Raw genomic sequence first — 25,175 nt, 5'->3', positions numbered from 1 at the left:
TTCGACAATTAATACTTTTCATATTAATTCTACATGTAATCACGGGAAGTATTGTGCGCATTTAGAACGTTAATTATTTTTCACAGTTCACTAACATATATTCAGTACCATTAATCTGCACACTAGCATACTAAACTAGAATTAATCCACTGGTCTTAGTACTTTTTTTTTACACATCTAATCAATCAGTCAGACCTAAAATCTGTTCTTTTAGCTGTACTTCTCATGTATTTCTGATATTCATATATTCCATGCAATTTTTTTTTCCTTTCTCTTCATTTTTCACTAAGTATATTTTACTTCATATGCTTGTCTTATCTTTGAAGTATGAAATTCATAGCTATATTAAGTACATAATGCAACACAGTTAAGAGGAACAGATTTTCGATATCTCATCTTGCTATTTAGCTTTGTTATAATCATGCTAATGCATGTCATTGCACTTAAAAAAAGACGATTTTTCTCCTCAATTTGTCACACAGTCTTCTTATAAGAAATACTCGGTGTAAACGGATACAAATTTTCCCCATGTATTTCTCTCTAAACAGTTTTCGAGTTACGGTTATGAATGTCTATGCTTTGTATAAATAATTCATACACGCTAAGTACAAAATACGATTTTGCATATCACTGATATATAGTGCAGAGTGTAGTCGACAGATCTGTACAAACTAGAATCGAGCAAATGTTTGGCGAGTAAGCGTTTGTCAATCTTTGGCAGCTTTAGCTTGCGTCTCCTCTCGAGCGCGAGATGAAATGTAGCAACAAGAATATAAGAGAGAAAGAGAGCCTAACGTGTGTAATAAATATAAATTTAATATAAATATACAAATATTCGATACTTTTTATTATAGAAGAAAAGATACAAATGTATAATTTCAGTTTTGATTGTAAATTTTTATTAATACGGTCGGAACGAATAGTTTAAGACTAGAATTCAAAAAAGATAATAAATATCAAGTTAAGACTTGAAGTGATTTTGTGAATTTTCTCGTATACTCAAGTACTCAAGAAATTTAGCTAACTGAAAATCAAATGAAATATGTACAGACCTCTCGGGTAAACCCTGTGTTTTGAATATACCCCGAGGATAATCTACTTTAAACGTCTATAATACTGTTCCGTTTTTTCTCCACGTCCGCTGAGTCCAAATCGTTGCCTAGGCTACCAACTCGACCTCTCAATCCAACACCACCACCGACCTGACCGGTGGCTTTAAGTTTCTCTTGCATTTGCGCTAGGATATCCTGCATTCTTCGTATCTGCGAATTGCAAATGTGAATTATTAACTTCAGTGATCCGTACTCGACGAAAATATCTCTTGAGCACGTTAAACAGTTAAAATTATACTCGATGGTATTGTTCTCTTTTTTTTTGTTGCTCTCACCTCTTCGTCCTTCTGCAGGAGTAACCTGTCCGTGTCGGATATACTGTTTTCGAAGTGCGGCCCGGAATCTCGTTTTAATTTACTGCAAAGATAAAACAGAAAGCGTGTGTGTAATCAATTATTCGAAGGGAAGGGAATTATAATAGAGAAAAAGATGCATCTTTTACAAAGAAATATTAATTTCACAATTTTGACGATTTTCATCAAAACGATGCAGAGAAATTAATGCGAAAACTAATCTCGCGATTAAATTACCATACCGTCAGGACCATACCGTCAGGACGTCGCAAACTACGAGCCTAGAAAGTGACACGAGTATTTTTAACAAACATGCAAAGTGCACAGGGGGGGGATATTCGAGAGGAGCCGATACTTTTAGCGTAACAATGATCTAATATAAAAATACGTTGCTCTTCAATGTCGACAGATTTGCAAAACGTGGATCACGATAAAAGTTATTCGCGGAGTTATTCACTCGAGACACACCCTGTGCGCATTGCGAACGCGCGGTAAGCGCTCGTATACGTATACCTACTGAAATGCAAAGTATTTATTTACATGCGTAAATACCTCCGTTCCCGGATCGCTTGTTGTGAAATTTGAGAAATACATTGGGCCCGAAAATTTTCATAATGAACGTCCTGCGTGACGTCCTTTAGATCTTGCATATGCGTCGATATTAGCATCGTCCTTAGTTTGACAAAGTCACTGTGCTTCGGGTTCTCAACTATGATCAATTAGAATTGGAGCATTAAAACTAAAGTACTGGCGACGAGGAAAAAAGGGAGAGAGGAGAGGTAGAGGAGAGGGAGAGCGGGAGGGGGGAAGAAAGAGACAGAGAGAAAAAGCGAAGCGTACTTTAATATATTCGATCTCCACAGCTCTCGAATAATTCCCTAATTGACACTATCGATCACGCGTGAAAGGTTTGAGAGCTATAGAGACTTTTTCACCAATTATGATTTTAATTCGTAATTACTTTTAATCTGAATCATACTCTCAACCGTTTGATCAAAAGTCCGGGATTTCTCTAATGAGACACGACGCGACGTCACTTCAATGTGCATCAAGCACATCGAATTTTATTCTCGAGCCAATGACTATCAAGCTGACACAGCAACTTCTATGTAATCGAACGTAATAGAAATTTAGTGCTTCTTGTTGCCAATTTATTGCTATATTCCTCATCTCGTTGCTCTAGCTGTTTTATTAAAAATGATGTTTACTAGCTTAAGAGCAAATTTATTACAGATATTACAGATAAAAAATATCTTTCAAAAATAATATTATAAAATGCTAGCAGCCACATTATCTCTTGATATTTCCGTTGTTATTAATTAATGACATTTAACTTTCCAATTACATTTAAAAAATGTGTCCGGAACGATCATGTCTGATTTAAATACTCCAACTTATCAGCTTTTAAATGAGTCCACCCTTTACGATTCCTAGAACTGAAGATGTCCATTCTCGGTATTCAGTCGTGCTCGACAGATGATCGCGTATCACTTCTTTGCAATCTTTACAAGCGCGGTATTCATCAGTGATCCGTTGCATGTGGATAATCAAATGATCTTTTTCAAAGATTAAACGGGTCTCGTCGTAATGTGACTGTTCCGTTTCCGTCGACTTCTCGAACGCGTTTGTTAAACAGAAATGTTTGGTCGAGAGAGAAATTATACTTACCGTTTGGATGAAATTACGATACAATCGAAAAGTTATTATAATTTTATGTAGACGAGTAAGAAGTTCACCTTCCACTACGCCCCATGGATATTGCCGGCCGCGAACTTTTCTCCCAGCAACTTCGAGCACTGTCGAACTCCCGACAACCGCGAAAGGTATACACGCCTTCAATTCTTTATCCTGTTGCTTAAATTCCTCGTCCTCGTCGCTGTCGCAATCCGGGAATTGATATATCTGCGCAAAGATACAAAGGCTTACGCGCGTTTACTGCGTGTTGCGGGGAGACGAATGTTAGGGAGTTATCACGGAATTTACGTTATTCGAGGTAAGAGAAAAGCACAGGCCGATTTCAAACCGATTGAAAAGTTCTTTCTCGGAATTTCCTTTACGTTACCTGAATTTCGTGTTCCTCAATATCCGCTAAAATGCGTTCTTTCAGTTTCTTCACTTCGTGAGTGGTTAAAGTATCTGCTTTCGCTATTACGGGAACCACGTTCACTTTCCGATGTAAACGCCTTAATACCTCGAGGTCGATTTGCCGGAGGCTGCGAAGAAATTGATTCGATATTAAAATTCTGGAGTGCTTTATCTTAGCAGGATATCAGGATCGTGCGAATTTAGTTATTGTCTCATCGTTATTGCCATGTAAAGCTTATGTAACACTTGATTTATCGCATACCCGTGGCCATACGGTGGTATAAAGTATAGGCAGCAGTGTACTCTATTATCTTGAATATTTTTTCTGTTTAATCCACTTTCGTCTGTAAAATACTGGCGAAATTGTTCGTCGATGTATGCCGAACAAGCTTTCCACGTGTCCTCGCAGTTTACCGCATCGCCGAATCCTAGAACGATGTGTCATAGTTTACAAAATGATTTTACGAAATCGGCATTTTTATATATTATATTCGTTTTTACATGATAGATTGTAATGTTGGCATTATGATCTTGACGAGATGATTGTACGAAATTAAAGGTTTGATATTCGCAAAATCATTATACAAAATTAATTTAAGACATAAAGTGAAATGAGATAGACGACACATGCGATATACGTTTATTTTAATACAAGCGGGAAAAAATAATTTGTCGGTATATAACTTCTCACCTGGCGTGTCTACGATCGTCAAACGGAGCCGCACGCCGCGCTCCTCTATGTCCATTGTTTTCTTCTCGATAGAGGTAGTCTTAGCCACGCGCTCTGAAAGTGAACGATGAATATTTATCGACTGCTACTCGATGGAAATCAGAACGAGCGGTTTACCAACGTTGCAAGCTGCTCAAATATTTTCCGCGGGTCAATAACGTGGAGAGAAAGAGGGAGAGAGGGAGAGAGGGAGGGAGGGAGGGAGGGAGGGAGGGAGGGAGGGAGAGAGGGAGGGAGGAAGAGAGAGAGAGAGAGAGAGAGAGAGAGAGAGAGAGAGAGAGAGAGAGAGAGAGAGAGAGAGAGAGAGAGAGAGAGAGAGAGAGACGGAAGATCCGCGGAAAATGTTAGAACAGCGACACCCGGTAGTTGCATACCTATCCGTGAAGTAACGTCATATAATTGCTTCTATTGATCGTGTAACAATTAATTACGTAATATCTGTGCGCGAAAAGAAAGAAAGAAATTCAGTTTTCCCCTCGACAAGAAGGGTGGTTTCTCTTACAGGACGCTTTTACGAAAAGTCAAACAGGTGATTTAGTCTATCGAATAAATTACATACCTGCCACATCCGGAATTCGCCGGTCTTTATATAGATCTCCGAGAAAGAGGCTGTTAATGAGCGTCGACTTGCCGAGACCGGTTTCACCCAGCACCATCAGGGTGAACTCGAAGCCCCTCTTCACTGATTTTCTGTGCACTTGCTCCGGCAGCGTTGCGAATCCGATATAATCCCTGTCTTACTGAGCGAAACAAAAGATCATTAATATCGCGACGTATCGTCATCGTCAATTGAACCCTTCTCTCCATCTCTTTCCCTCTCTTTCCCTCTCTTTCTCTCTCACCCTTCCCTTATCTTCCCTCTACAGAGTGACTACAATGAGTTCCGTACTTTGCGATTATACAGGCATTCGTACAGAAACACGAGGATTCGGGCGTAGCGTAGAATCACGGATATAGCATTCGGTCTAAAAACTACCATAGGCTTTCGTTTCCATGGTGCATACTCGTGTCAATAAATAGCGTGTCTCTACATAATTCACATCGTGACAGGGCTGAGCCAGCACCTCGAGACGGTGACTCGGCGAGTACGATTTCTCCGTTCTACTACCGGGTGAGGAATGGAACGACAAAGAGAGAGAGAGAGAGAGAGAGAGAGAGAGAGAGAGAGAGAGAGAGAGAGAGAGAGAGAGAGAGAGAGAGAGAGAGAGAGAGAGAGAGAGAGAGAGAGAGAGAGAGAGAGAGAGAGAGAGAGAGAGAGAGAGAGAGAGAGAGAGAGAGAGAGAGAGAGAGAGAGAGAGAGAGAGAGAGAGAGAGAGAGAGAGAGAGAGAGAGAGAGAGAGAGAGAGAGAGAGAGAGGAGGGGCTGGGAGGGGGAAAAAAAATGTTTTCAATAAAAATCTCACGTACCACCAGACATGACGGCAGCATCTAAGGACGCTTCGGTGTGACGGGCATAACAGCAACCAGACGACGGTTAAACACTACGGCCGAGGGCGACTCGTACGTGAATGTCCCTCTTCGTCCGGTCGACTTGCGCTGGCGCACTGTCGACCGACCGATCAATAAGTTCGCGCTCCTACGGTGCGCCCGAGGCTGCACGCTGAAGAGGTTAAACGTGCGAGCCGAGAGCGGTAGACCCGGTGCGCGCATGGCGCGCGTGCGGAATAAATAGCGACGTTATCAGTGCTCTCTCGCCGGTCTCTCTAACCGTTACAGCGGCGGAAGAACGGAAATGATTGCTCGACACACCAACGGCCGTTTGACCGGCGCGACGGTGCAGCGTCGCAGCGATTGATTAGGTCGCGCACTGCGAGCGCGTGCACCAGGGAGGAGAGAAAAAAATTATCACCGGTGACGCCTCTTGACGTCACGGTGCACACACACACACACACACATACACACACACACCGGTCGAATCAGCGGGACAGGACGGGAAGGGAGGGGAGTAGAGTTCTTTTTTCGTTTCCCTTTTTCCTTCGGAGAGAGCGCATAAAAATGTTAACTGAGCCGCGTGTTAACGTCGTTCAGCGACCGGTCGTCAACGTCTAGCTTACGTTAGCAGCTTGGATGATGTTTTTTAATGCAGCCATTTCGTCGCGGCGCAGTAGGTCCGGTTTAACGTGTGTTTGCGAGATAATTTTAATAACTCGGCGATATTATAACGTTTGCTACAAGAATTCCGTGAGAATATGACGAGTTTCTGGATTTATCAGAATTGCCGATAATCACCGGTAATTACCGTAATAACGGTAAAAGCACTCGATAACGTGAGATTTATTACATTCCTGCGCTTGTTTAATTATAATTTCGATTAATTAGCAATCATATTACACACGCGCGCGCGCGCTCCATAGTCCGAGGTAATTATTGATATCGCAGCAAGAACCATCTGAAATCAGGGGTCGTCGCTGAACGTGAATCACAGACCATCCGGTGGGATAAGAAACACGTGGTTTATTACAAAATTGAGGGAGACAATAATATCCGAGGTATCAAAGGAGACAGATTCGCTCAAGTATTCGGGAGAGATTCCGGAGAGATCGTTCCACCAAGATTGACTTCATTCTCTGGCGTTATTTTTTATACACGCCATTACGTCGTTAACGTCGTCCTTGGAGCCCAAGAAAATGGGCGATCGCTGATGAATGCTCTCCGGCATAACGTCCAGAATATCAATTTTTCCGTTTGTCGCGAGACCACCGGCTTCCTTGATTATAAAGGCCATTGGTATGCACTCGTACAGCAGTCGCAACTGAAATGCGGAAATCGCGTTAGCAACAGTTGTACAATAACTGCCACGGTTGCTTTAATTCGCCGCGTGCGAATACGGGGACGCGTATGAAATTTCGCCGCGAATAAAGTATACGTTTTCGAAATGCGGCGAGATGCGCTTGCGTGTAAGCGCGACGATAATGTGAAATCAAATTAAGCTTAATTACTGGTAAACGAGTTCTCGAGTACTGACCCCGATATCGGTGTTTTGATACCGAGCCGGTGCAACTGCACCGCCACGTTTATCGAATTGAATAACGCGCGCCGCGAAGTCCGATAATTTTGCGTCCGTGTTCGCGCGGCAAAAATCGACGGTACCGGACGCGCTTCTAAATGTGACGTGGCGGCTATCTATTCATCTATTTTAGTCAGAAATAATTCGCCGAGTCCGATATGTTTCCACATAATTATCGGATAAACGATAACGTAAGCATGCGCTACATCACTGTGTGTGGGGAGTAAAGTCGATATAGAGAAAGTTACTTCATTACACAAGTCGTTCGTAACGCGATAAGCGCTTCCGACGGCCGCGCAAGATCAAAGCGTTTGGCAATAGTCGCTGAAGGGGAGGAGGAGGAGGGCGAGGGGCAAAGATAAAGATAAAGGGAAAAGAATAAAACCTGAAAAGATACAAAGAAAAAAAGATAAACAGGAAGGTGGCGCGAGCGGGTATTTTGCAATACATTGCGCGAGGTTATTATCGCTCGCCGTCTCAGCCTTGTTTTCTCTCGTATCTCACCGAGAGAGAGAGAGAGAGACAGAGAGAGAGAGAGAGAGAGAGAGAGAGAGAGAGAGAGAGAGAGAGAGAGAGAGAGAGAGAGAGAGAGAGAGAGAGAGAGAGAAAAAGCGCGTCTGTTTTGCAAAGTTCGCGCGAGTTATCGCGTGATACGAGCGTCATGCGAAATTACCTTGCCATTGGGATTGCTGCTGGTCGCGGGATATAGGAATATACCGCCATATTTAATCGTTCGGTGCACGTCTGCGACCATAGAACCCACGTATCTGGCGCTATACGGCTTTCCACTCACGGGGTATTTCTTCGTGCGTATATATTCCTTAATGGAGGAGTCCCAGGCACCCTCGTGGCCTTCGTTAATACTATAAATAACGATGTCGTAGGTGATTTCAATGTAGTCGACAGGAAGGAAGACAGGAGGAGGACAGGACGAGCAGTCCTGTCACGAGAGCGAAATGAAAGTCTACGGGAGGCTTAATCATTTCTCTCTCTCTCTCTCTCTCTCTCTCTCTCTCCGTTGTACGCGTGGGACAGGAATATCGTCCTTAACGACACGCTCCTCCGTTAGACGCTGGACTTTGATTTCGTATTAGTCGGTCGTCGAGAGCGATCGGTCGAGTGCGATTGCTACATCCACGATCGTGTGATCTCGTCAAAGCGCGCCGCGCGACATTTCGAGAGAGAGAGAGAGAGAGAGAGAGAGAGAGAGAGAGAGAGAGAGAGAGAGAGAGAGAGAGAGAGAGAGAGGAGTGAACTCCTCCGACTATAATATAACGAACTCGGTAGCTCGCAGCAGAGCGGGGATCTCCCTAGTCCCCGGCTTCTTTCGCGTACCTATATATGTCGCCTTTGGCAGGCAGACGCATGTTCCTTTCGGTCAGTATAAATTCCCCGATGGCCGGGTCGTACGTGAATCCGTTAACGCCGCGGCCGATGGAGAGCACTATCATGGTCGCTGAACCGTAGAGAGCGTATCCCGCTGCGACCAAGTTCCGACCAGGTTGGAGGGCCGCCTGAACCATGTCGGATTCCCCGGCTTGTTCGGCTTTTTTGTAAATTCCGAATATCGAGCCGACCGAGACGAGGCAGTCAATGTTGGACGAGCCGTCGAGGGGGTCGAAGCATACGATGTACTTGCCGCGCTTTTCCGTCTCCACCTCGATGGCATGCTGATTCTCCTCACTCACGAGGACGCACGTGGTGAAGGAGGAAGTCAGCATGTTGATGAAGAGCTCGTTGCTCAGAACGTCCAGCTTCTTCACTTCCTCGCCCTGAACGTTGGTGTTACCGGCGATACCGTACCTGAGCAATGAAATCAGAATGCGTGTGCGAATCAGTGTGCGTGTTTCGGCTACGATCGATTGATATTCCCGAGCACGCGTCGCGAGATCAATTGGAATAATTGTGACGTCGCATGCAAAGATAACGCACAGTCTGCGGTCTGACCGCCGCAAGATCAGCCGGTAACGCTTGTAAAATCATTAGAAACGCCGAGCGGATGTCACATCTTTGAAAAATAACGCTCGGCGGTCGCGTCCGCGAGAGATGTTAATTTTTCCACCGGTGAATATCTCAATCCAATTCGACACGCTCGCAGTTTGTGTTGGATGTCTGAAATGAGGGCGGTTTAATTGGAAATTCGAAGAGGAACCGGGGGAGGAGGGGACGGAACGCGCGAGCTACGCAATTGTTTTATTCATATTGACGCAGCAAGCATTAGGCGCTGCAATAATAGGGGAATCGTTTGTGTGTTATTTACATGCGGGATCACAGAATTGTCGGGGCACGGAGATAAATGTTTTACTGCCTACTGTGAATTGGCGGCTCGCGAGCGCGCGAGCGCGACGAGAATATGCAGCTGCGGAATACATTTGAATAAAATAGAGATGTGCACGCGCGCGCGCGGGGACGAGCGTTAGCCGGGACGTTACGACGCTACGGAGACTTTGCACATGCACTATACAAGATGTTAGTCGCCGAGAGCGCTCTTCCTCGGCTGCTCGCTAAATTTCTAGCCCGTCGCGCCCGACGAAAATATACAATAAAGAACCGCGTGTGCGCTGCGTTCTCGCGGCATTACTACGCGGCTGCGGCCGCGTAATATGAAAATTTTCTACTTGTATCTCTCGCTTTTTTCAAAAGACGCTAGGTAGAAGACGACGCGCTGCGCGACTCTGCAGAAAAGTCGAAATGGGAGAGGTTCAGGTAATTGCAGAGATAGAGAGTCGACTCTATTTCAAATGACACAGTTTCTCCGCGAGCTGGGTTAGGTAACGGAGTGTGACGCAACGTTTCTCGTCTATAAAAGTCAAGATATCCGAGATTCGTAAAGTCATCCGGAATATTTTTCGATTCGCTCGTATTCTTCCCTCGGCCGCGCGGCCGCGTCGAATCGCGCGCGCCTTCCACGTGGCGTGGCGTGGTGTGTTCACTCACTGTGAACACGGACGCCGTAACGTCGGAAGGTGCCCGACCCGGGACGAGACGCCACGACATCTACTCACATGTTGGCGATGCCGGCCTTCCTCACGGCCGAGCTGACAGCCTTCACGGCGGTCTGTATGCTGTTGAGTAGCTGGCTGAGGTCGCCGGTCGCGGTTGGCACTTTCCGTTGCTCCGCCAGCACGAACCTCGTGAGAGTCATGCAGTCCGAGTCTAACATTGTGTTTTTCGCCGCCATCGTGGCCCGACCGAACGCACCGAGAACGCGAGAAGAAGACGAACGTGACGAACAGAGGAGCAAACCGCAGGGGACTGAGACCGGTCGTGATGACGTTGTCGCGTTATATAAGATTGTCAAGCGACTAGTTGGCGCGTTATCGCGCCAGTGAAAGCGCGCGACGTTTCCGTATCGAGTTCCCGTGTGTGTGTTCGGCCGGCTCTCCTACACGACGATACTATTTCGCGATACGGCGCTCGGTCGCGTGCGACACAATCGATAGTTTAATCGCTCTTCAGAGTGTATTATGTGGCGCGATATCATCGAGATCAGATGTTTCACTTGAACTGTTGTTACTTGTCGTCCTATCATTTCCGTAAATACACGCTAGACTCGGCCGTGAGGCATTTCTTAATCAGTCCCGCGGCTCAACTTTTAGGCGGTTAGCGTACACATTTTCCATCATCGATCTTTGCACTTTATTTTCTCTCGTACTTACTCCAAACACGCTCGGCAAGTTTGTCGTTTTATCGCTCAGTCGGCGCGATATTCGCATGATGTATGATGTGTCCTTGCTCAATTGCTCGCGCGTTGATTAAGATACGTTTAAAGGGAACGCGTATAACGTGTTCGGTGAAGAGGAGGAAAACGAGAGAGGGACGAAAAGAGAAGAAATTAATTCTCTTGCGAGAGCTATTGGCGCAATTAATGCGCGAATTTTATTCATTTTTCTTTCGCGGCTGATATTCCGTTGCTGATTTTGCCGCGTTTCGCTTCAACCAGTTCCGCCCTTCCTCCTCCTCCCTCTTTCCTTCGCCCGCTCATTATTTTTCCCGCGCGTTGTTTTCCCGCTCGTATGTCTGCATCTCCGTCGCGCGCGCGCGCACGCTAATACGCTCCGTTCTCCGGCAATATGCTTCCGCGATCGAAAAGCATAGGACGCGTTAAAAAAATATAGCTTCACACGTGCACACGGTGCGGCGGTGGTTCCACTATAGGTCGGCATCGAGGTCACGTAAGCGGAACTAGGTCGCATTAAGATTCGTTTTGACGATTATGCATTATCGCATCGCGCGCGTCATCCGTGCTGTAACATAAAACGACCGTCGGTCCCTCCCCCCCTCTCCCCCCGGATTACATCGCGATCACTGGAAATATACGATTTTCATAAATTTATGCGCGCTCATACACGCGTTCGCGGATCGTTCCGATATCGAAGACGCTATTGCGTGCCTAATTTCGTTTCTAGTTGACATCTGGGCGGTGTCTCTCGCGACAGATCAGCGCGGTAATGTCGAAACTTTGTTGTGAATGCCGTTATTATGTCGCGTCCTGTATAATTAAACTAAATGGCATGTGACTGAATTAGCGTCGTAACGACGTTGGATCGATCGATCGAGAGAGAGAGAGAGAGAGAGAGAGAGAGAGAGAGAGAGAGAGAGAGAGAGAGAGAGTCGCGTATGCTTAAACAACGGCAATTTATAGCTCTTGTGTACGCGGTTGCCACTTTACGTTGCGAATTATTCATTTTCTCCTGTAACAACCTGTTTTATCTAATGTATCAGTGACATCGCGCTAGCGTTAAATATTTAATTTAATATATGCGCGTCGACACACGCGCGTTGGTGGATATATATCTGTCTCAAAATTCTCGTAATATCGGCAATATTGCTGACCGGCATAAAATACGACGGAAAATACGTATAGGATATATCGCGCGTCGATTTTTCCACGCTTAATAAATAGTACGAAATTTGTAGCCATTAATATCTATGAAAAGCGGTTCGATTGCACGTGATAGGTATGTTATTTGTACGTTCGATGTATACAGTTTATAATATGACGACTTGCGTCTGTCTCGTTTGTAGATTTTTCTATCGTTTAAACATAAGCTCGCGTCGCGAAAAAGTTTTTATAAAATATCGCACTAGCTCTCTCTCTCTCTCTCTCTCTCTCTTTCTCTCTCTGTCCTCGAACGTAGATTAAACTTGTAAGAATCGCGATCAGTCGATGGTATCTTCGCCACTCCGATTAATCCCTTCGGGTCAGACAGATCGTAGCCGATCTCGCAGTCGTCATCAGTAGTAGAAGCATTCGTCAGTATCCGTAATTTTCGAGAAAGCGTCACGGGAAACGTGGTAAACCGACAACGTGTCTCTCAAAACACAGCGCGAGATGTCGTACGAAACACCCGGACCCGAGACGCTCTCTACAGATCGATGATCTTCAATCGCAGCGGTGTCCCCAGCGTGTTTATAAATTTGCTCTTGTACTTCATCGGCTCGTGGTGCCATTCAAGCCGGAAATTTCGCACGACCTAGATCAAACACAAATGCGTTTTTACAACACTTCTCCTTTTACAGCGCGCTGCGCGAACTGTCGACGGTTTTCCCGCGCGAAAATTCTCCTAAAAATCAGAGTTAATCGGAACGTGCGATTTCAAAATGTTCATAATTCTCGCCGATCAATCGGCGAATTGTGATGACTTATTGAATTTCCACATTGAGCTTTGTCCCGCGAGAAATGAGATGTTTCTTTTGCCAGATGCGACGACAATCTCTCGCAATCTAATGAAGTTGGACATTTGGATACATACGTGGAAAATATGTGTAAATACTCGGGAGACAGGTGCGTTTACAGATATTAACTGAAATGAAAGTGGTCATCTCCGTTTGATCTTCATTAAACACACATCGCACAGCGGGCAAGAAAACTCATTTTTTGGACAAAAATCTACCGACAGTACGATTTTCAACCGATTCCAAATTTTTTTTTTAATTTACTCACGAAACATTGCTCTACAACGTAGTGCTGCGGCATTGATGAAAAAAAGCTAAAATTCAAAATGGCGGATAGAAAATGTGTGACGAAGGTATTGAATTCCTGTCGAATGATACTGTTCTCTTATAATATTAAATATATTTACACTGAAATTGTTTGTTAGGTCGCTAAATATGAATTTGAGATCAAACTTAAAATAAAAGAATCAAAATAACATTTATTATAAAAAGTAAAAAATGTCGAAACTTTACAAGATTTATTGGATTTATAAAAAAAAAGATTATTATGCACTTGGCACATAATTATTTAAAAATTTTTCATATTTTAATATTAAATTTATACAAAATAGTAGAGTTTTGTTATATTGCTTTATAACTGCTTAGATAATAAAACAATATTTAAGCCCTTATACCACGTCGAGATATCGGTCATTATAAGGGTACTGGTTTTTTTGTTTTTGTTTTTTTTTTCAATTTTTTAAATGTTTTTGTTTATTTCAAACGTTTATGTTATTTTTTTGTTTGATGTTATTTGTTTGAATTTTTTTCTACTTACATGTTTTAGGTTAATATTTTTATGTTTTAAACGCCATTTGTGTGTATGTGTGTGCCGAATGATTGCACATAGCATTAAAATCAGTCGTATGACTCAACTAGGAGATCTCATAAAAATATTAACCTAATAAAACATGTAGGTAGAAGAAAATTCAAACAAGTATAACATAAACATTTAAAATAAATAAAAACATTTAAAAAATTGAAAAAGAAACAAAAAAATAAAAAACAAAAACAAAAAAATCAGTACCCTTATAATAGCCGATATCCTGACGTGGTATAAGGGCTTAAATATTGTTTCATTATTCTAAGCAATTATAAAGCAATATAACAAAATTCTGCTATTTTGTACAAATTTAATATTAAAATATGAAAAATTTTTAAATAATTATGTGCCAAGTGCATAATAATTTTTTTTTTGTAAATCCAATAAATCTTGCAAAGTTTCGACATTTTTTACTTTTATAATAAATGTTATTTTGATTTTTTTATTTTAAGTTTGATCTCAAATTCATGTTTAGCGACCTAACAAACAATTTCAGTGTAAATATATTTAATATTATAAGAGGAAAGTATCATTCGACAGGAATACAATACTTTCGTCACTCATCTTCTATTCACCATTTTGAATTTCAGTTTTTTTTCATCAATGCCGCAGTACTACGTTGTAGAACAATGTTTCATGAGTAAATTAAAAAAAAAGAATTTTGAAATCGGTTGAAAATCGCACTGTCGGTAGATTTTTGTCCAAAAAATGAGTCTTTTTGCCCATTGTGCGTGGGGACGAGTTACAGAATCGCGCGCTCTTCGATCCTTTTTTTGTTTCTTTTTCTTTCTTTTTTTTCCATGAGGAGAGTCACGGCGCCGGCGGCAGTTGGCCAGAATATTTAGCCCTTCGGGAATTCATACTTGAGCACGATATCGTTATTTCATCGCCATGCACAGTCACGCATAGTCGTTCCAAGAGAATCTGTATATTATGCGAACACGTAGTCCGTTTCTATTATTATCTTAGCACGCGATATACTTTCGCTTAAACCTCTCAACTTATTAAACATCGTCGCTTAGCACGCATGAATAAAACATCGGGCGAAGAAAATCCTAGAGTTTTCCATGCAAGAGAGACGTACGAGCGGATTGAGAGCAAACCGACGAAAATCGGTTTTCCGCGCCACATTCATCTAAGTACGTTTACATTCGCACATCGGAGACACCTGCGAGTGTGAACGTACGCGAGCGCGTTGAATGTGTACGCGTGGAAATCCGCGGACCAAATTAACGAAATACATCCGTTATCCGTGCTAAACTATCTTTTCACTTCTCGGCGAATCTCTGACGGCGCGATGTAAGAGAATCGAGCGTCTCTGGCGTGAGAGATGTAAATCAGAGCGAGCGACAAATAAAAAGCGCACTTGGAAAGTGAGGAAACAAACATAACGGTTAGATAAGATAAAAGTTAGCAAACACATCGTGCACCGAGAACGATCAGACCCCTCTTAAAAGCTGGTCCCATCCAGTTAAGGCTCTCGAGTAGTTGGAAATTGCGAAGATTAAAGCGGCTCTCGTCGAGCGGTGGTTAAGTCGTCAGTATCCCCTGATGAAAGTCGCGCGTTATCTCGAAGGCGTTATCATGATTCGTATCCCGCGGGCGATCGGGCAACGCGCAGATTGGCAGGAGTAGGAAAGTCTACGTACTGTCATGAGCAGCGTCTCGAGCTCCATCTCCGCGAATCTTCGGCCGATGCAGGTGCGAGCGCCGAATCCGAAAGGCATGTACGAGAAGGGGTGCGCGGTCTTGGCTGATACGAAGTCCGTGTTGTCCCGCAACCACCTTTCGGGGATGAACCTTTGCGGTTGCGGAAAGTGCGTCTCGTCCAACGCGGTTACCGAGTGACAGGCTACGACGTCAACCTGATGGCAGACGGCGAAGGATCATTCGGTAGAATGCGATGCCGTTCGTTTTGTCTCGTGCGCGCCTAATTCTAGCCTAGAGCGGCAGATTACCGATTTCCTTTGTTCCCCCTGGTCGTCAACTTAACATCTGATTTCCCGCCGTCTCATTTGTACGACGAATAACCCAATTACTCATTAGCTAATTAACGTTTGTCAAGCGCGTCGATAAGAGTGCGCACGCGGACGCGGAAATTAATTGGTTCGTCGACATTGAGAATCTCGAGCGTTATATCATCTGTAAGGGCGCAGAGAGAGAGAGAGAGAGAGAGAGAGAGAGAGAGAGAGAGAGAGGGGAAGAAAAAGAAAGGAAATTTTCGCGGCGAATTGCACGCACCCCTTTCGGTATGTGATACCCTGCCAGTGTAACATCCGTCTGCATGGTCCTGAGCGAGCCGATGGCGATGGGGAACAGACGAAGAGACTCCTTGATGCAGACCTTGGAGTATTTCGCGCGTTCCAGGATGTCGGGCGTGACGGGGGACGATTTGTCCGGCAAGAAGGACTTGGCTTCTTCCCGCATTATCTCCTGCTTGTCCGGATTATTCGCAATGTTATACAGCAAGGCACCGGCCGTGTTGGCGGTCTGCAACAACGACGATATCGATTTGCGCCGCTCGGGGAGAAGAATAATTTCGTTCGCTCGCGCGGACGGTAGAGCTATTAAAAGCGAAATCTCGTACTCACCGTATCGATACCGGCCGTGAACATATCGGCCGCCATTACGCGAGCTGTTCTCTCATCGATATGCAGCAGTTTTTCCAGTATGCTGCGTTCACCCGCGCTCGCGTTCGACGGTTGCTCCATGAACTTCGTCTTAGCACGATCGACGTGTTTGATGACTACCCTGGAGGAAGATCAACGAACAGGTCACAAATCGAGATCTCGCGCGAGCGTCGATCGCGCGCGGTCATGAAATGCCGAGTGTGTGCTAACGACGATGAACGGCGCTTGTGTTTTCGTAATAACGCGCGGAAGAAATTACGCAGCGGGAAACGCCGCGCCGCACCGGCCGCGGAATTAAACGCGGTCGATTAGTGAAAAAGAGCCATTTTCTTTTCTCTCTGCTTCTTCTCTTTCGATTTGCTTTTTTTTTCGTTCCTCATACGAAGAAAAGCAATCGGCGCGGGTTCAACAACGATCCATTATCCGAGCGACGAGCTGCTCATAACTACGCGACGCGAGAATACTCGTTACCGGGAGATATATCAAGCATTACGGTAATGACGACGAGAAGTAACAAGTTCGCGCGTTCGCGGGACTTTGCCGTAATACGCTGACATATAACGAGTATAAGTTTCAATATTTACCCATTAAGCGTATCCATCGTGCGGAAGAACTTCTTGAGATTCCGCGTATTGTATAGCTTCCACAGGGACGGCTTAACTTCTAAGCGGTACATGAGGTCGAACATGGCGTGCACGTTATTAATCATTATTTGCGGCTCCGAGTTCGCAGGCAGATCATGCTTTAAGCAACCCAGTCGGCAGTCCAGCGCGATCGCGCATATCGCTGTTAATCACATTAACGGCAGATTATCGTCGATGTTTCCGATTCCGGGCTCAATGTTAGCGCTCAATGACGGATCAACGTAACGTAACGTAACGTAACGTAACGTAACGTAACGTTACGGTAGTGCTTTCGTTTATCATTTACGTGGATAGATCCGTGATTTCATGTCGAATATACGTCGAATAACGCGAGCCGCGTTGAATCGACAATGAGAGAGAGAGAGAGAGAGAGAGAGAGAGAGAGAGAGAGAGAGAGAGAGAGAGAGAGAGAGAGAAATAGAAAGAGGGCTTGGGGGAAGAGAGCGCGTTATACAACCCGCTGCATTTTATCGCGGGTATTGTCGCGTCAATTACACGTCGATATCATATTCTCTCCAGTCCGGTTCGTTTCGTTTACGAAGAGAACCGTGAAACATATCACAAGCATAAATATTCGGCGAAACCCGGTCGCGTACGCGGGAGACTAGCGCGCATATTCACCCTCCACGCTCCACTTGCACAGCTCGTTGAAGAAGTCGTTGGGCACCTCCAGGGTGTCGGGATCCCGCAACGTTTGCATCAGCTTCATGAAATCGATGGTCACGTCGTGGATTTGCGTGACGTGCGCCCTGACCGCTCGAGGTTGCATCATGTACTGGTTGACCTTTGTGCGGAAGTCTTGCCACGATTTGCCTTGGCTGAAAGCGGAAGGAGCGCGATAATGCGCGCACCGTCTTCTCCTTGTTCGACGGAGAGGACGGGATGGGACATCGTGCGCAATTTACGTAGGCCTACTGTTTGGCCTATGTGCTTCTCTCTGTGTGTACTCTGTGTGGACTAGCTGGACTATCGACCGTACAGGACATAGGCAGGAGATACTGATGGGAGAGAGTGAGAAAGAAGGAGGGAGAGAGAGAGAGAGAGAGAGAGAGAGAGAGAGAGAGAGAGAGAGAGGGGGGGGGAGAGAGGATGACGACGAGGACCACCAGGGTTAGCGGGTTGCTTTGTCAGCTGGTGTTCCCATATTTTGGGATGAATTTTCGGGATATCGACGACATTCGCGCTTCACTGTATCTCTCGTGTCGCCAGCCGAGAATATCTACACTTACTTGCGTCAATCGACAGCCGCTCGCGACAGTCGCGTTATTAATTTAATAATTTGGCTACCGCGTTGTACTCCATGTACGTGGCCGTGACGGATAAGTCACCTCGGAGTCGATTTCGGTGCGATCGAAAAATCGGTCCGCTCTTCGAGCGACGGCAGGCCGAACTATTATAGCACTTGCTCTTTGCATTGTAATTTTTTCAATATCATGCTAATATAAGGGGCAAGGAATAATACGTATATGCGGTACTCTGAAGAATGGAGGAACTTTCCTCCGTTAATATGATATTCCTCGAAGACGCATTACTGACCCCGTTGCCAGACCGACTTGATCACCATAGAAGTCTGGCCTGCTCATGCGATAGTGGTGCAGGCTCTCCATGGCTATTCGCATCGGCCAGGTGCCTTCAAACCGATGCATCATCTGGTTTTGCTCGGGCTCAAACAGAAAAACGGTACGCCGCCGGCCCGGTAAGCCTTCCAGTTTGACAACATTGCCGTACTTCTCGCGGAACATCCGCAGCTGCGTTACGAGATCCACGTTGGCGTATTCACCTGCGGGTTTTATTAAACACGCTAATCAAACGCAACAACGATTCCACCCGCGCGTGCGGTTCAGAACGGTGCGAAGCGTAACGAACGCTTCGTCGCATTTAGACGACCAGGGATTCTTGATTCTGGGGAGGGATATCTGATGTGCGACTGCTTTATTAAGCAGTCACGAGTCGCGAGACGCTCTATTCTATGACGCTCGCTTTCGCAGTCGTAAATTTCAAAACCGGGCACTAGCCGAGGGCAGTCGGCGATATGACAAACATTTCAGAGTTCCGGGTTGAGTCCCGGTCGTGAAGGCGGTTCTTACCTATATACGGCAGAAATCTGAAAACGTTGCCGATCAGAGGCCACTTTTTCGGCCCGGGAATATCCTCGTACGGCCGCACATGCTGCTGCGACTCGCTGTCCACATCCCTCATCTTGCAACGTTCGATCGCGGGCGCGATCGACCTCGCGCGACGCTGCACTGCTGATAGCGTGCACGAGCCATTGATCTTGCGAAAGAGGGAGCCGGCACGCATCATGCTTTATCGAGACACTCTTGACTTTGTCCTTCTGCAAAAGAATAACGATACCTGCGTTCTTTTGCCAGGCGAGATACCAGCGAGCAATCTCTTCAGCGAGATTATTGATTTCGCACGCGACGCGTACATTCGATATGTAAGCTGATGACTTTATCTCGCGATGACGAATATCGCGAGGCTACGTCACTTGGCGAATGTACGACTCGGAATATTAATGTAAGATAGATGTGCGGTACGGGCTTCCGGATATGCGATTTCTGAGATTTAAGACAAGCTGTAAGGACGTAAAATATATGACTATGGCGGCACACTAGGAAAGACAATTAATGAAAGAAAGACACGCTTATTACAATCTACTACACTACTGTAATTGCAACTTGACAGGACGGAGTCTGACTGTAACAAACAATCGATGATAATTTTTTACGATTTACGATACACGCTAGAGAACAATGGAAAGATCGGCTAATCGCGGACAGATAGACAGATCAGATCTCTCATAATACTTTTCTTACATTAGTTTAAACTAATCGAAAAATATCGCGGCCGCAGAAATTTAAGACGCGAATAAAGCTTCCGATATCGAACTTTGGCCTGTACACATGGCTCGCAGTGTTGAAAAATGAAGACCGATTGAAATTTTAATTTCGAGTAAGAGATTAAAGTACTTCGCGGCCGGAGTAATTACTACACTTTCTCTCTCTCTCTCTCTCTCTCTCTCTCTCTCTCTCTCGCTATCTCCCTCCTCCTCCCCCCTAGTCCCCGGGGTACACCGCCGACGGACTATAACGGAAGGGTTAAAGACGAACGAGCCACTGCGCGGTATTTACAAGAGGTTGTCGCCTCGGCACCTAGGCTGACATTCAATTGGAACGTCGTATAGGTTGTAAAGCACGATAGAGGGATTTTCCAGGAGATATCGAGTTATGGTCCCGGGGAGACCGGGCGCTGGACCGAAACACGTGAGACGCCTCTGTATATCGACACACGTCAGCCCGCGTTATAGCGCGATCCACGACGAGTAGGAAGAACCCTCCGTTCTTCTCCCCCGCGTTTCGATCCGACATTTCCCGCCTTAGCTTAACCCTCAGACGTCGGAAATACTTTCAATCCGGAGAGTGACGAAAATAGGTCATATTTCACCCCCGTGGCCGCGCCTCCTGGCACGACAGGTTTGTTATTACAAGTTCCAAATACGGGAAACGCCTGATGAAGCAACTTCCGCTGTGTAACTTTTGCCGGCCGTGTCTTTTTCTCTCTCTCTCTCTCTCTCTCTCTCTCTCTCTCTCTCTCTCTCTCTCTCTCTCTCTTTTTGTTGTATCGGAGAAAAATGACGCAGCTTTAAAAAGGCTCGGAGGTACGAAGCGCCCTTAATAAGTTGCGGTGAGCCGAACCAGTCAGCGTCTCCAGGAACTAAGATATGCGAGGAATTTTCTCTTTATCCGTACTTTACCGATAATTATATTCCGTTATACACGCAACGTGTAACTTAATACATGTAACTTCATACGCGGCGTATACTTCACGGGAGTGGACTGGGAAATATATAAAAAGGCTTCGTATCGTATTACCATTATTTATGCTAATTATACAAATACGACTCGTATTATTGCAAGTCCTTGTGTGATGACGTAAACATAATATTTCTATAATTGAAATATGCAATGATAATATTAAAAAATTGGAATTTCGACAAATTGTATTAATTTAAAAGTATCGATATATATTATACAATTTTTTTACGGATATTTTTTACGGATTCTTTTGTACGGCTTCTGTAATGGAAATTCTCGAGCTGTTGTGAGAGAATACTCCCGAGCAAAGATTCGGTAATAGATGAATGCTATATATTACGGTATTTAGCATACTTTTTGCGCAGTTATGATCAGGCTCACGTTCTACACTTAAATAGCATGTATATTTAGTTAAACTCGATCTCGGTGATAATAATGAAACATTCGTTGACATGATATCAGCGTAACACTTTCATATCTGACAATTTCCTGGCTATTTTCGAAAAAAATTACCTCACCGCATTTTATTCTGAAAGAGGTACTTTACGTCGAAATTGTATCCTATATACATAGAGAACGTCAGATATATAGAGTTACACGTGCCGTTTGAAGTATCTCTAAACTGATAGTTTTATCTTATTTTTTCACATTTTTGAAGCAATGGAATTGTACTTTACTATCAGAAGGAGTTAAATTATCTTGAAACAGAGAGAGAGAGAGAGAGAGAGAGAGGAGGGGCGGCGGTTTGAGAGATGGAGCAATAAACGTCATCGCTGTTGTGACGATGATAGCAACAAGATAGATATATATAAACAGTGCCTCTTCTATAATTGACTTCGAATCGAAGAATGGCAATTATTTCAATTTACCGCGATTTGTTAAGTGTGCTTTTATACGTGTCTCTTCCGTACAACGTCCGAACACATGCATAACGTGCGCGCGGAATACATTGAGATAATAATACTGAAGGGGCCACGTCAAATGGACGATTCAATTATTGCAGCGATATTCTGTCAAAGCGAATACATTTGCGAATAAAAGAATGCTCGTATGCCTCCCGGATATGATTCCATAAAAGCTTCTATGGGTTGACACACATGCGCGGAATTCAACGTAATACGCGTACACCGTACGTGGCACACGGTGGATAGAATTGATCTTAGATTCCGCTTCCACGTCTTATATTCTCATCGCTGAAAGAACCATACCTCTTAATACCGAGCAATTCCAATGCATACGCGCTATGCATTTCATATTTCACAATTGTTGCGTATGTATATGAGAGCGCGATTCGAGGCGCACCGACATCGATATCAGCCTTGCCTCGCACTCGTCCATTAAATCACTCATCGAATTTCTGAACCACCGAGCAGCACTGACTCTGAGCCACCTCCTCTGTTGCCTCTTTATCTCGATATTAATCGAGCAGGATCGGTAAAACAATGTGGAGGATAAACTTCCACGTCTCCTACTGAGACGTTATGGCACTTATGGTACTTATCGCTCGCGTGGCGATACCGCCGCTCGTGCAACAGCAAGATTGACAGCAATGTCTGCGCGCTGTATTATTCGCCCGCGCACAATAAATACTGCACGTCAAATTGGCACAAAGCACGCGACCGACTTACGTAAAAGGTACGATCGCACCGCGTCCCTTTTCAGAGAGTCCGCGCCTATCTTCCTTCCGCAGATTCCGGCAGATCCTTCTATCGATACGTCGTAGACGCTGCGCTCGTCTTCCACGTCGACTACTCGTTCTTCATGCACTGACTTGCCACTGCGCGGGGTCGCTCTTGATTTCGACTCGCGCTTTCTACGACCCGCGCTCCAGTGCGAATCGAATCAAGCGAAACGATGAAACGCTCACACTCAACTATAGAGAATGTTTAAGCTCGAATTTATAAATTATTATCATCACGCGCATACGCGACCGCACGAACCTCAATAGAGATAAAGCGACATGCATCACGTTACTATGCTTTATTGATACAAAGACAGTGTATCGCGAATGTCACCAGACCACGCTCTCGGTACATTTGCACTCAGACCGGAGATTAATCCGAATAGTGCGCTTAACGAACTCAGGGTCTTTTCCACTACTTACGACGAAAACGTGACGCTCGTCCAATCGACGCTTACAGAAAGGAGAAATAACAAAACACGCGATTATATTCGGTGTACCAAAGGATTGTAGCTTTGTCTAATGAGGTAATTAATAGACAGTTTCTATCGTTGATTGCTTTCTAAAATGCTTGAAGATTAGCTAAAGACTGACCAAGAGCGAAAACGAGCGAGTGTTATGTACGTAGAATTTTAATCGTTGTTTTCCGTGATAACGTGTGTATGTGTGTTTCATTATAGTTATCTATCGTGACTGGTCGATTATCAATGAGATATCGAAAAGATACAGGATAAAAAAACATGAGCAAACATATGCTGAAGTTCGTTCGGAGCGATTGGTGTTAGGTATATGTTACATTTGTGATATTTGCGTCTTGTTACGACAGCATTTTTCAAGAACAATGAAAATATCGCGAGATGAATGTTGGCGTGTCTGCGCCTCTCCGAGAGGTTATCGCGTGCATTTATACGAAACGCGCATTAGACCTTCAATCTCTCGGCGGTGAGCTTGCAATTCGTAGTTAGCACGCGACGGAGAATGAAATGAATCTGACACTTTGATAATGTAGACGCCACGATATAAGTTTTCGGCCGAGGAAAGGATAATCCAAGGGCTGCGATATAAATCCTCGCCATGATGGCGTCTACTTTGAATTCCATCAGAAATGGCGTGCCAAAAATCTGGGACATCTCATTTATTTCTACATGCGCGACTCTTTCTTTCTCTACAACATATTTATTTATGTGTGCTCGACGGACCTCCGTTTTTGAAATTCTCTTTTCTCAAAGAGACTCCACGTTAATTGTTTTCGCGATGCATTTTATTTTGCCGAGTCGTTATTTGCTTTGTCTTTCGCCATTGTTTGTTACAATTGCAGATACAAACACGCATGTTTACTTTGTAACAACCGACGCGCGTAGGGTCAAAGTTTTTATAACGCTTTGTGTCTAATTCGCGAAAAATCGCGGGAAACCTAGTCAAATATATACGTCAAGGCGTGTACGAGGACATTGTACACTTCAGTTCAGTTCAGTTCAGTTCAGTTCAGTTCAGTTCAATATATGGCTCCGGAGTCTGCATTCAGCTGTGTCCATACGCCTACGTTTTCCAGCAGTAGGTATGAAGGTAACAGAAAAACAGGGACAACGCGTAGCGTACGCAGTACAACCCCACGATCAAAAAATATTCGTAGTTACAGGTAGTACCACGTCCAACCGCCACAGAGGCGAACAAAAGACACTCACATTGTGCACTTGTGTGCACACAGTTGTTTCTCTCAGCATAATCGACGAAACGATCGAGGAAACGTGTCTCGCATAGTTACATCGAATTATACAACTCGTGAAAAATAAGCCTCCCCGAGGGAGCGAGTGACGAAGCGAGGCCACGCTCGAGCTCATTCAGCAGGCGCGAATTCACTCGTGTGGTTCCTCATTACTGATCTTCACGCCTCCGATTAGCTGAAGCGTGAGGACCGGAGGCGAACGACCACCCGGTATATACCCGGTACATCGATGCCTCGGTTCGGCTGAGACTCGAATCTATTTGTCCAACAGAGAACTGGACGATGCCGTTGCATGCGATGGAACTAAAAATCGGTCCTATCGCGAGAGCAGCGAGGCTGAATACACTTTTGGTATCGACGTTGTGCTTTCGATGGCAAATCGAAGTCTATTTCAAAGAGCGATGCCGAATGCGGAGTGCAGCGCTCTCGAGGAGAGATCTCGGAGGAGGAGGAGGAGGAGGAGGAGGAGGAGGGGGAGGAGGAGGAGGAGGAGGAAATTATTAATTCGTTACCGCTGGATAATCCCGCTCGCGACAGTCGCGGCGTACTTTTTTTCATTTGCATTCGTTTTCATTAACACGCCGATTTCCGCTGATTACTTCCAAGCTCAACTAGAGTTGAAGTAATGATAAATACGATAAATACGATAAATAAATATACAATTCGCGATGCATAAATTCATTCAGGCGTAATTTTGCAATTCTTTATATTCTATGCGTAAATTAACGAGATATCGTAGTGTGCCGGTGACACCGCGGTTATTCCCACCGTAGTCAACGTGCCAACGAGTGGCTGCAGGTAAGCCTCGTTTATAAATGTTGAAGTATGGCGATGGTCTCGTTTCGGTCGGCTCGAGCACCTGCTCAGGATCAGCTTTGCCGGGTTAGAATGTGGTATACGGGCCGTTAG

At 44.8% G+C, this 25,175-nt stretch overlaps 3 protein-coding genes across 6 annotated transcripts; all 3 read right to left on the bottom strand.

The window, feature by feature from the left end:
- Positions 1-323: 323 nt before the first annotated feature.
- Positions 324-6,033, bottom strand: Septin4 (septin 4). Of its 4 annotated transcripts, none has more exons than XM_011156320.3 (9): positions 5,627-6,032; positions 4,780-4,960; positions 4,182-4,274; positions 3,753-3,918; positions 3,468-3,618; positions 3,142-3,307; positions 1,946-2,114; positions 1,388-1,469; positions 324-1,262 (listed from the first exon to the last, which is right to left on the bottom strand). In XM_011156320.3, exons 2-9 carry the CDS (start codon positions 4,874-4,876, stop codon positions 1,101-1,103), a joined length of 1,086 nt encoding a protein of 361 aa, XP_011154622.1. In that variant the 5' UTR covers positions 4,877-4,960; positions 5,627-6,032; the 3' UTR covers positions 324-1,100. The 4 variants fall into 4 exon arrangements, with proteins under 4 accessions (XP_011154622.1, XP_011154606.1, XP_011154613.1 ...); XM_011156304.3 differs by having other exon boundaries at positions 4,780-4,956; XM_011156311.3 differs by having other exon boundaries at positions 1,958-2,114; positions 4,780-4,956; positions 5,627-6,030.
- Positions 6,034-6,653: 620 nt separating this feature from the next.
- Positions 6,654-10,670, bottom strand: fbp (fructose-1,6-bisphosphatase). The gene is made up of 4 exons (XM_011156340.3): positions 10,232-10,670; positions 8,562-9,029; positions 7,900-8,089; positions 6,654-6,971 (listed from the first exon to the last, which is right to left on the bottom strand). Exons 1-4 carry the CDS (start codon positions 10,405-10,407, stop codon positions 6,780-6,782), a joined length of 1,026 nt encoding a protein of 341 aa, XP_011154642.1. The 5' UTR covers positions 10,408-10,670; the 3' UTR covers positions 6,654-6,779.
- Positions 10,671-10,856: 186 nt separating this feature from the next.
- LOC105192260 (probable cytochrome P450 12a5, mitochondrial) lies at positions 10,857-22,978 on the bottom strand. Its single transcript, XM_011156283.3, has 10 exons — positions 22,964-22,978; positions 22,488-22,732; positions 19,129-19,376; positions 18,578-18,821; positions 17,663-17,859; positions 16,982-17,183; positions 16,359-16,518; positions 16,009-16,257; positions 15,417-15,632; positions 10,857-12,703 (listed from the first exon to the last, which is right to left on the bottom strand). Exons 3-10 carry the CDS (start codon positions 19,343-19,345, stop codon positions 12,596-12,598), a joined length of 1,593 nt encoding a protein of 530 aa, XP_011154585.1. The 5' UTR covers positions 19,346-19,376; positions 22,488-22,732; positions 22,964-22,978; the 3' UTR covers positions 10,857-12,595.
- Between the last annotated feature and the right edge of the window lie 2,197 nt (positions 22,979-25,175).

Source organism: Harpegnathos saltator, unplaced genomic scaffold, assembly GCF_003227715.2.
Source record: "Harpegnathos saltator strain DR-91 unplaced genomic scaffold, Hsal_v8.6 scaffold75, whole genome shotgun sequence".
Taxonomy (NCBI): Eukaryota; Metazoa; Arthropoda; class Insecta; order Hymenoptera; family Formicidae; genus Harpegnathos; species Harpegnathos saltator.
Note: the sequence above shows the minus strand (reverse complement) of the source record. Positions and strands in the feature narration are given on the sequence as shown.

What these genes read in the sequence shown, in the direction of transcription:
- Septin4 (XM_011156304.3), bottom strand. An exon ending in GCGAATTCCGGATGTGGCAG is followed by an intron (nt 4,275 to 4,779) that starts GTATGTAATTTA and finishes GTTCACTTTCAG; the next exon opens with AGCGCGTGGCTAAGACTACC. An exon ending in TCCATGGGGCGTAGTGGAAG is followed by an intron (nt 2,115 to 3,141) that starts GTGAACTTCTTA and finishes AATTGATCATAG; the next exon opens with TTGAGAACCCGAAGCACAGT.
- fbp (XM_011156340.3), bottom strand. Translation starts at nt 10,407, where the DNA reads ATGGCGGCGAAAAACACAATGTTAGACTCGGACTGCATGACTCTCACG. An exon ending in AAGGCCGGCATCGCCAACAT is followed by an intron (nt 9,030 to 10,231) that starts GTGAGTAGATGT and finishes TTCATTGCTCAG; the next exon opens with GTACGGTATCGCCGGTAACA. An exon ending in GCCAAAGGCGACATATATAG is followed by an intron (nt 8,090 to 8,561) that starts GTACGCGAAAGA and finishes CGTTATTTATAG; the next exon opens with TATTAACGAAGGCCACGAGG.
- LOC105192260 (XM_011156283.3), bottom strand. Translation starts at nt 19,345, where the DNA reads ATGATGCGTGCCGGCTCCCTCTTTCGCAAGATCAATGGCTCGTGCACG. An exon ending in ACGATGGATACGCTTAATGG is followed by an intron (nt 16,519 to 16,981) that starts GTAAATATTGAA and finishes ATCTTCCTCCAG; the next exon opens with GGTAGTCATCAAACACGTCG. An exon ending in TCACGGCCGGTATCGATACG is followed by an intron (nt 16,258 to 16,358) that starts GTGAGTACGAGA and finishes TCGTTGTTGCAG; the next exon opens with ACCGCCAACACGGCCGGTGC.